Source organism: Dipodomys merriami, unplaced genomic scaffold (genome assembly GCF_024711535.1).
Source record: "Dipodomys merriami isolate MVZ:Mamm:240054 unplaced genomic scaffold, mDipMer1.0.p SCAF_19, whole genome shotgun sequence".
NCBI lineage: Eukaryota > Metazoa > Chordata > Mammalia > Rodentia > Heteromyidae > Dipodomys > Dipodomys merriami.
In genome coordinates, this window is record NW_027203270.1 from 15,330,302 (window position 1) to 15,340,652 (window position 10,351).

Here is a 10,351-nt window from a genome sequence, read left to right on the forward strand (position 1 = left end):
GCTGACTGGGACCAGCCCTGGGGCTCACAGTCTGTTTCTGGTAACAGTGACCTGGGCAACCTCTTACCCTCTCTGTGTCTCCATCATGCTAAGACTCTGCTCCTTTCCAAATCACCATTAGGACCAAAGGTGGTGACATGTGTAACATCCTCGGGGCAGTGAGATATTTACTGGGAGCTTTCTAAGGGGAGATTACCAAGATGTCTATCCTAAAGCATTGCCAACAGGCTACAGAGAAAATAAGCAGCGTTTAGATGTGTGTGTGTGTGTGTGTGTGTGTGTGTGTGTGTGTGTGTGTGTGTGTGTGTGTGTGTGTGTGTGTGTGTGTTCTGGTACTAGGGCTTGAACTCAGGGCTTTAGACACTTATTTGGATTTTTTTATCCCAAGCTGGATCTCTACCACTTGAGCCACACCTCCACTTCTTGGTTTTTGGTGCTGAGGAATCGAACCCAGGGCCTCATGCATGCGAGGCAAGCACTCTTCCACTAAGCCACCTTCCCAGCCCTCGGTTTTTGTTGTTTAATTGGAGTTAAGAGTGCCACAGACTTCTCCTAGGATTACAGGAGTGAGCCACCAGCACCCAGCACATTTAGGCTTTTTTTTTTTTTTGGGGGGGGGTCGGTCATGAGGCTTTGAACTCTGGGCCTGGGCACTGTTCCTCAGCTCTTCAGCTCAAGGCTAGTGCTCTACCACTTGAGCCACAGCGCCACTTCCAGTTTTCTGAGTGGTTTATTGGAGATAAGAGTCTCACGGTCTTTCCTGCCCAGATTGGCTTTGAACCGAGATCCTCAGATCTCAGCTTCCTGAGATTACAGGCGTGAGCCACCAGCACCCGGCTCATTTAGGCTTTTTAGAAGAGATAGAAATGTTTTGAAACTGGATTCTGCTGATGATTGCATGACTCTGTAAATTTACTAAAAAATCATTAAATTGTACACTTGGAATGGTTGGATTTTATGGTATATAAATTATATCCCAATAAAGCTGTTTTCTTTTTTCTAAGCATTTAGAGTTGAGGGGAAAACAACTGGCTGGATTATATATGCAATATTTTACCATCTATGAAAAGTTATAAACTATATGAACTGCTCTAATACAAATGTGCACAGTAAAAACATCAAAGGTGGCCTGTGATGACGTAGGCAAGTTTCATAATTGAGCATATAGTTAAGGGTATGGTTGGGATACAAGAAGGGAAGTTTTATTTTTATTTTATTATGTATTTATTCTTTTTGTGTGTGCTGATACTGGGGCTTGAACTCAAGGCCTCATATTCTCAATAGACTTTTTCATTCAAGGCTCTTTATCACTTGAGCCATACCTCTACCTCCAACTTTTTGTGGTTAATTAGAGATAAGAGTTTCAGGGACTTTCCTGCTGAGAGGGCTTTGAACTGAGATCTTCAGATCTCAGCATACTGAGTAGCTAGGATTATAGGCATGAGCCACCAGTGCCCAGCTTATATTTACACTGTGTGTGTGTGTGTGTGTGTGTGTGTGTGTGTGTGTGTGTGTGTGTGTGTGTGTGTGTGTGTACATGTGTGCGCGCACAGATCCTAGGGCTTAAACTCAGGGCCTGAGCATTGTCCCTGAGCTTTTTGTGCTCAAGGCTAGCATTCTACCACTTGAGCCACAGTGCCATTTCCAGCCTTTTCTAAGTAGTTTATTGGAGATAAGAGTCTCAGGAACTTTCCTCCCCAGGCTAGCTTCAAACCTCAAGCCTCACATCTCAGCCTCTTGAGTAGCTAGAATTACAAGTATAAGCTACCAGCATCCAGCTATATTTACACTTTTAAGACAGCAGGAAAAACTGTGCAGTGGCATCATGAGCATAGAATACAGTGGGTCCAGGAGGCTGTCATGTGGGTGACGGGAACTGGAGGGAGGGACAATTCCATTTCCGACTTGGCTGGCAATTTTGCTGGCATGTGCTATATGACTGGTCATTACCCCTGGCATCTGCATTCTGTGCATCTTTAAGTATAGCAGTCATAGTTGCGTGTGTATGTGTGCGTGAGCGCACGCACGCTGCGGATGGAACACAAGGCCTTTGCATGCTAGTCATGCACTCTGTCACAGACCTACACATCCAGCCCCTAGAGTCCCAATTTTTATAAGTTGAAAAGAATCTCTTTTTTAAAAAAAGATGAAACTATTTGGTGGATACCTCTCTGAATTTGTTGTGTTATTCTTTATACCCTGGTGTATTCAACTTTAGATAAAATAAAAGGCCTGTCCAGCAGAATGAGGGCTACAAGGAAAATGGGAACACATTGAAGAGCCTGGGGAGAGAAAAGGAGTGGGTGGTGTGGAGCACCTCCCTCTTCAACCTGGGGAACTGTCCCCAGTTCCCATGACACAGCCTGCCCATCAGGCTCCCAGATGACCCAGAGTGCCATGCAGACAGTAAGGGAAGGGACCTCAGACAGCCTCCCTGATTTACCAGGCTCTCCACGTCGCCGGCTGATGGATGACCCCCCTCCACTCTAAGCACTGCTGTCTCCAAGGCCACCACCACCACAAGAGCAGCAGGAAGGAACCACTAGCCTGGGCTGCTGGGCCCCTGCAGGCCTCCTTCCCAGCTACCTTGCCAGTAATGCCATTGATTCCGACCTTGCCCATCACCCCTGGGGACTGAGGGCGCAATGACTGAGGGACACGCTAGGTCGCTGTCAGAAGGAGCATGCAGCCAATATACAATAAATAAGCCAGACACCAGTGGATCACACCTGTAATCCTAGCTACTTGGGAAGCTGAGATCTGAGGATAGAGGCTCAAATCCAGCCAAGGCAGAAAAGTCCATGAAACTCTTGGGCTGGGAAGGTGGCTCAGTGGTAGAGCGCTTGCCTTGCATGCATGAGGCCCTGGGTTTGATTCCTCAGCACCACATAAGCAAAAAGAAAAAAGCCGGAAGTGGCGCTGTGGCTCAAGTGGTAGAGTGCTTAGCCTTGAGCTGAAGAGCTGAGGGACAGCGCCCAGGCCCAGAGTTCAGGCCCCACGACCGGACCCCCCCACAAAAAAAAAAGTCCATGAGACTCTTATATTCAAGTAACCAGCAAAAAGTCAGAAGTGGTAGAGCACCAGCATAGATTAAAAAACCTAAGGGATGGGCTGGGAATGTGGCTCAGTGGTAGAGTGCTTGCCTGCCTAGCATGCATAAAGCCCTGAGTTTGATTCCTCAGTACCACATATACAGAACAAGCCAGAAGTGGCACTCTGCCTCAAGTGGTAGAGTGATAGCCTTGAGCAAAAGAAGCTCAGGGACAGTGTCCAGGTCCTGGGTTCAAGCACCAAGACTGGAAAAAAAAGAAAGAGCAAGCTAACGGACAGTGCAAGGTTCTGAGTTTAAGTACCAGTACTAGCACAGAAAAAAATAAACATAACAAAACACCGGTGCTTACAGATGCTTTTAGTGGTTCCTCTGGCTTCTCTAGGAGTCATCCTTGAGCTGAGACCTGAAAGGTGAGAATGTGCCATCATGAGAAGATTTGATGTGGGGATACTCCAGAAGGACTTTGCTAGTACAAAGGCCCTGAGGTAGGTCTGGGCATTGGTCTGGGACTGAGCAGGCATAAAACTAGGAAAGATGGGAGAAATAAGTGAAATGGGTTCTTCCAAAGCACTGAATGGCCTTGCCCTTGTGGGAGGGGGCCTAGGTACTGTCAATACCAGGCTAAGGAACAGCCCCCAAAACAACCAATTTGTAGGCCTCACCGGGTTAGACTTAAAGCCTTGAGCTGGAGGCTGTGCCCAAAGATGGCAGGAAAGGATAGGACCAGCTTCCTACCCCTCCACTGCCCTGGACAGAGAGGGCACAAAGCTAGGATCCTGGTCCACCTTCAAAGTTACTATGACATTTAGTGGTTCAGTCACCTCTCTGGGCCTCAGTTTCCACATTAACAAAATGTTCTGTGCTGTGAAAGCCCTGCTTGAACGCGGCTGGGACATTGGGAACACTGGGGCATGGCTGACTCCTGACAGGACCGGCCCAGAGCTGGCAACTCCTGCCAAGGATCTGAACCTCCATTATCCCCAACACACCCACAGAGAGAGGCTTGACTATGTTCAAACTAAAGGTAGCCTGTCACAGCCTCAAACGTTGGCTTTGACTCTTTCTAGTTAGGAAATGTTGGGTAAATAATGCAATGTATTTTATTGTGCTGTTGTGTGTTTATCTCAGTGTTCCAGGACAGAAATATACTCTTGTTAGGACAAAGCTAGCCTGACACTTTGTGGATTTGGTTCGAACACACTGAGCACACTCTACCACCAAGCTATACTCCCAGCCCCCTGATGCATTGTTGAGTCAAGTTTAAGAAAAATAAAAAGCAGGGCACTGGTGGCTGACGCCTATAATCCTAGCTACTCAAGAGGCTGTTTAAAGTCAGCCTGAGCAGAAAAATCCTACAGACCCTTTTTTTTTTTTTTTTTTTGGTCCGGTCGTGGAGCCTGAACTCTGGGCCTGGGTGCTGTCCCTCAGCTCTTCAGCTCAAGGCTAGCGCTCTACCACTTGAGCCACAGCGCCACTTCCGGCTTTTTTTCTTATGTGGTGCTGAGGAATCGAACCCAGGGCCTCAGGCATGCAAGGCAAGCACTCTACCACTGAGCCACCTTCCCAGCCCCCCCCCTTTTTTTTAAATGCCAATCCTGGAGCTTGAACTCAAGGCCTAGGCACTGTCTCTGAGCTTCTTTTTACTCAAAACTAGCACTCTACCATTTGAGCCACAGCACTACTTCTGGCTTTTTCTAAGTCATTTATTAGAGATAAGAGTCTCATGGAGTTTCCTGCCCTGGCTGGCTTCAAACCTAGGTCCTCAGAGCTCAGCCTCCTGGGTAGCTAGGATTCCAGATGGGAGCCATCAGTGACCAGCACCTCCTCCAGACTCTTATTTCCAATTCACCAATAAAAAGCTGGAAGTGAAGCTATGGCTCAAGTGTTAAAGAACCAGCTATGAGCGAAAAAGCTAAGGAAGAACTTGGCCATGAGTTTAAGATTCAGTACTAGCACAAAGGGTATGGAGGTGGGAAGGGAAGGAAAGAGGAGAGGAGGGGAAGGGAGGGGGAGGGAGGGGAGGGGAGGGAGAGTTCAGCTGAGAAACTGGTTTCTAGCAAGGGAGGTGAGCGAGAGAGTGAGGTGAGGTCAAGGGTATATTTCACACCTGGCTATGGTTTGGGTTTTTCCTGGAGGCCAGAAGTTTTCAAACTGTGCCTCCGATTCTGTGACCCTGAAGGGACTGGGCCTCTGGTTAAGGGCAACAGGGGAGAAAGGAGGCTACTCACCCCTGTAGACTAGGTGTCCCTTCTTTGAGGTCTGACCCCACCATTCCACCCTAGCACCCCAGCACACGTATGACTTACATAGGGCATTCCTCTGTGGGGCAGAGAGAGAGACTGAAAGGAAGCAATTCACGCTGAGGCCAACGGGAATTAGGGCCACATGCAGGCTGGCAATGTATATGGAGGGTGTTGGGGTTTTCATGGGGCTGGTGGACTACATCGGGGGCAGAGTCTTAAAGGAAATAGGGGTGGGGATACACTGCCAATTGATGAGGAATAGTGGAGAGACCCAGGTCATCTGAGGTCTGTGTACACACAGGAGTGGAGCCAGGGCTGGAAGGAAGTGTGGGGGCTGGGGAAGCTCAGGCCAGTGCGGAGAACCAGGCCACTAGATCAATGGGGTACAGCCATGGTGGGTGGGGCTAGGCCAATGGGGCACAAACTGGCACCTTCTGCTTTAAGGAGAGCCTTGGGATCACTGCATCCTCCCATGGAGTGTCCTCCACCGCCCCTCCACCTCTCCCCCCCACCCTTACCACTTCCTTGTGAGCTGCTGTTTCCAAGCCTGCTTGTTCTTGCAGGGGTATCTATGCAAATACATATGCGCTCTCTCGCGGGCTCTCTCTCTCTCTCTCTCTCTCTCACACACACACACACACACACACACACACACACACAAGGAACACATTGGTTTATACCTCTTTCTTTTTTTATTTTATAATAAATCTGAAGCTCATTCCTGTAATCCTAACTACTCAGGAGATTGAGATATGAGCTGTGGTTCAGTGTGGTAGAGCACTAACCTTGAGCAAAAACAGCTCAGGGACTGTGCCCTTAGTTCAAGCCCCACAACCACCACCACCAACAACAATAATAAATCTGAGAAATCAGAACATCAATGTGCCTTCCACATCAGAGCTGCTCTATTCTCCTTTTTTACCTTGAGACATATTTGGCTATGTAGCTCAGCTTATCTACCTCAGCCTCCAGAGTATTGAGGTTACAGGTGTGTTATCACCACACTCAGCTGCTTTGTTCTTTGTTGTTGTTGTTGTTGTTTGCTTTTGAAACAGGGTTTCCGCTATGTTACCCAAGCTGGCCTCCAGCCATTTTCCTGGCTCAGCCTCGCAAGTTCTGGAATTACAGCTATATACCACCATGCCCTCCTGCTTCAGCCTTTTACTTGTTTTATTTTTTATTTTTTGCCAGTCCTGGGGCTTGAACTCAAGGCCTGGGCACTGTCCCTGAGCCTCTGTGCCCAAGGCTAGTGGCTCTACTGCTTGAGCCACAGCGCCACTTCCTGCCTTTTGTGTGTATGTGGTACTGAGAATCGAACCCAGGGCTTTATGCATGCTAGGCAAGTATTCTACCACTAAGCCACATTCCCAGCACTGCTTCATCCTTTTAAATAACCTGTATAATGATTTCTCCATACAGGAATGACACTATATTTAATCAATCCCTTACTGATAGAAATTCTTTCAGCTGGGCACCAGTGGCTTATACCTGTAATCCTAGCTACTCAGGAGACTGACATCTGAGGATTGAAGTTTGAAGCCAGTGTTAGCAAGAAAATCCATGAGACTCTTATCTCCAATTAGCCAGCAAAAAAAGCCAGGAATTGAGCTGTAGCTCAAATGATAGAGCCCTAGCCTTGAACAAAAAAACAAAAATCAAAAAGCTTAGAGACAGTGCCCAGGTCCTGAGTTCAAGCTCCTACACAGAGAGGAAAAAAAGAAGAAAGAATTCCTCCATTTCACTTTTTACATTTCTTTATTGACATCATGTGCCTACCTTTAGAGGCAAAAATGAATTAGCACTAGTTAGAAGGAAAACAAATTAGAAGAGAAACCCTTTAATGACTCTCAGAATGTCAAAACCACAAATGTTGATGAGGATGTAGAGAAACTGACAGGAAAGGGATGTCTAGTGGGAGGAAACTGGCTCTAATCAGTGCAGGGAGCAATTTAGTAATTCCTAGTCAAGCTAAAGGAAGGCACTTACTTAGCCCCTGGAGTGGCAATCCCCTGTTCAGGAGTTACAAGAGCACCAGCACTCCTACGAGTAGGCCAAGAACTAGAGCTAAGGTGTGGTCCAGTACCAGAATGCTTGCCTGCATGCTCAACACCCTCGATTCATCCCCAGCCCTGCCAAAAATAAATAAATAAAGGAAAAAAAGAGACAAACAAGAATAACCATCACAGCACATTGATAATAGGGAAGTATAGGGACCAACTTACATTCCAAAATTAGAAAAAAGAAGTAAATTACCATGCATTCCCAAAGTAGAATAGTACAGTAGGGAAAACAAACACAGCTACACCACAGGCAGGAAGAGAGCTCACAAACATTGTGAGTCAGACCTAAGCTAATGAGGATCTGTGCATTCTATAGCATGTGTGTGAAGTTTTAATGCAAACTAAACAATGCCATTTATTGCTTAAATACATATTTATTGAGTAAATATAAAAACAAATGCATGGTTGCCAGGTGCCAGTGGCTCACGCCTGTATTCCTAGCTACTCAGAAGGCAGGGATCCGAGGATCAAAGATTGAAGCTAGACCTCACAGAAAGTCCATGTGACTTGGGCTGTGGCTCCAGAGGTAGCGTGCTAGCCTTGAGCAAAAAGCTCAGGGACAGTGCTCAGTCCACAACTTCAAGCCCCCAGGACCAGCACACACACACACACACACACACACACACACACACACAAAGGCATGGTATTGACCGAATTCAAGATACTTTTTGCCTCTGCAGAAAGCCAAGAGAAGGAGGAGAAATATTGCATCAGGGCATTTCAAACACATTTGTAATGCTCTTTGGTTTTTTGTTGCTAGTCCTGGGGCTTGAACTCAAGGCCTAGGTGCTGTCCCTAAGCTTTTTGGCTAAAGGCTAGCCCTCTATCACTTGAGCCACAGCTCTACTTCTGGGTTTTTGGTGGTTAATTGGAGCTAAGAGTCTCACAGACTTTCCTGCCCGGGCTGCCTTTGAATGGAGACCTTCAGATTTGAGTGTCTTGTGTAGTGTGAGGCATTGCTGCTCAGCTTTTTCTGTTTGTTTTAGACAGGGTCCCACTATGTATCTGTGGAACTAGTTATGGAACTCAGGCTGACATCTAATTCCCAATCCTCCCACCTTTGCCTTCCAAATGTTGAGATTATAGATATGTACTACTATGTGTGGCCTATAACACATTTGTAATAAGATACAAATAACAAAGTTTGCCTTTTTAATCATTTTATGGGTGTTGTTAATTGAACCTAGAGCCTCTTAAATGCTTCGCATGAGAAACTCAACCCCCCCCCAATTTTTGATCATTTTAAATGTACAATTTGGTTTTACATTCACAATATTATACAACTCTTATCACTTTTTGTTGTTGTTGTTGTCAATTGTAGGGCTTGAACTCTGGCCCTGGCTGTCTCTCAGCTCTTCAACTCAAGACTAGCACTCTACCACTTAGTCACAGCACTTCTGGTTTTCTGGTGGTTTATTGGAGATACGAGTCTCATGGACTTTCCTGCCTGGGCTGGCTTTGGACAGGAATACTCAGATTTCAGCCTCCTGAAGAGCTAGGATTACAGGCGTGAGCCAACGGTACCTGGCTTTTTATCACTATTTTTGAGACTTTTTTCCATCACCCCAAACAGAAACTGAGCTCCTCAGTTTGGGTACCCTCCAATCTGTGTTCTGCCTCTATAAATTGACCTAGCCTAGATATCTCATGTAAGCAGAATTATATCCTAGTGTGCTTTTACTTCACTTTCCATGTTTTTAAGGTTCATTCATGCGGTAGCATATATAAGAACTTTTTATTTTTGTGACTAGACAACACTCCACTACTGAGCTATCTATCAGATTTTGTTTTGTATCCATTCACTTGTTGATGGGAACCAATTGTAGCACCTTTGGCTATTGTAAATAAAGCTGTCACTGAACATTGGGGTTTGAACTCAAAGCCTCCTCATACGAGGCTGCCTGCTGCTCTACTGCTGAGCCTCACCTCTAGCCCTATTTTGCTAGTTATTATTATTATTATTATTAGTCAGTTGTGGGGCTTGAACTCTGGGCCTGGGTGCTGTCCCTGAGCTCTTCTGCTCAAGGCTAGTGCTCTACCACTTGAACCACAGCACCACTTCCAGTTTTCTGGTGGTTATTTGGAGATAAGAGTCTCACAGATTTTTTTTTTGAACTGAGATCCTCAGATCTCAGCCTCCTAAGTAGCTAGGATTACAGGTGTGAGCCACTGGCTCCCAGAGCTAATTATTGTTAAGATAGGGTCTCACTTTCTGTCTGCACATGTGGCCATGCTGAGATCTGCCTACTTAGGGTTCCCGTAGTTGCTGTGATAACATGAACATTGTGCCATGAGTGTGTTTCTCTCTATTCAGATGGAGTCTCTTGGGGCTCTTTCTGCCTGGGCTGACCTGGAGCTGAGATTCTCTTCATCTCCTCCTTCAAAGAAGTTATGATTACAGGTGTGAGTCACTGACTTTTTTTGGGGGGGGGGGGGGTCCAGTCGTGGGGCCTGAACTCTGGGCCTGGGCGCTGTCCCTCAGCTCTTCAGCTCAAGGCTAGTGCTCTACTACTTGAGCCACAGTGCCACTTCCAGCTTTTTTCTTTTTGCTTATGTGGTGCTGAGGAATTGAACCCAGGGCCTCATGCATGCAAGGCAAGCGCTCTACCACTGAGCCACCTTCCCAGCCCGACTTTTTTTTTTTTTTAAAGACAGGATCTTGCTATGCTGCCCAGGCTGGTCTCGAACCCCTGAGTTCAGTTATCCTACTTCAGCACACACCACCATGCCTAGCTCCCATGCTCAGCTTTTCCCTTTTTAAAATATTTATTCTTGGTCCAGGAAGTTGGCTCAGTGGTAGAGCACTTGTCTTGCATACATGAGGCCCTGGGTTTGATTCCTCAGCACCACGTAAGCAGAAAAAGCCAGAAGTGGTGCTGTGGCTCAAGTGGTAGAGCACTAGCCTTGAGCTGAAGAGCTGAGGGACAGCGCTCAGGCCCAGAGTTCAGGCCCCAAAACTGACTATAAAAAAAAAACACTAAAATATTTATTCTTAT

At 46.6% G+C, this 10,351-nt stretch overlaps 1 protein-coding gene across 4 annotated transcripts in view; it reads left to right on the forward strand.

Annotated features, from left to right (window-relative positions):
- Rph3al (rabphilin 3A like (without C2 domains)) overlaps positions 1-9,755 on the forward strand; it is a 161,804-nt gene extending 152,049 nt beyond the window's left edge. Inside the window, exons 9-11 of one of the 4 annotated variants that reach the window (XR_011373059.1) lie at positions 3,435-3,537; positions 8,677-8,875; positions 9,670-9,749. Coding sequence is in view for 1 of the 4 variants with exons in the window: in XM_070027440.1 (XP_069883541.1) it covers positions 3,435-3,466 (32 nt within the window). In the remaining 3 variants the exon portion in view is untranslated. Of the gene's footprint in view, positions 1-3,434; positions 3,675-8,676; positions 9,212-9,669 lie in introns of those variants that run through there. The other 3 variants (XR_011373060.1, XR_011373058.1, XM_070027440.1) reach the window with 3 other exon arrangements.
- The last annotated feature ends 596 nt before the right edge of the window (positions 9,756-10,351 follow it).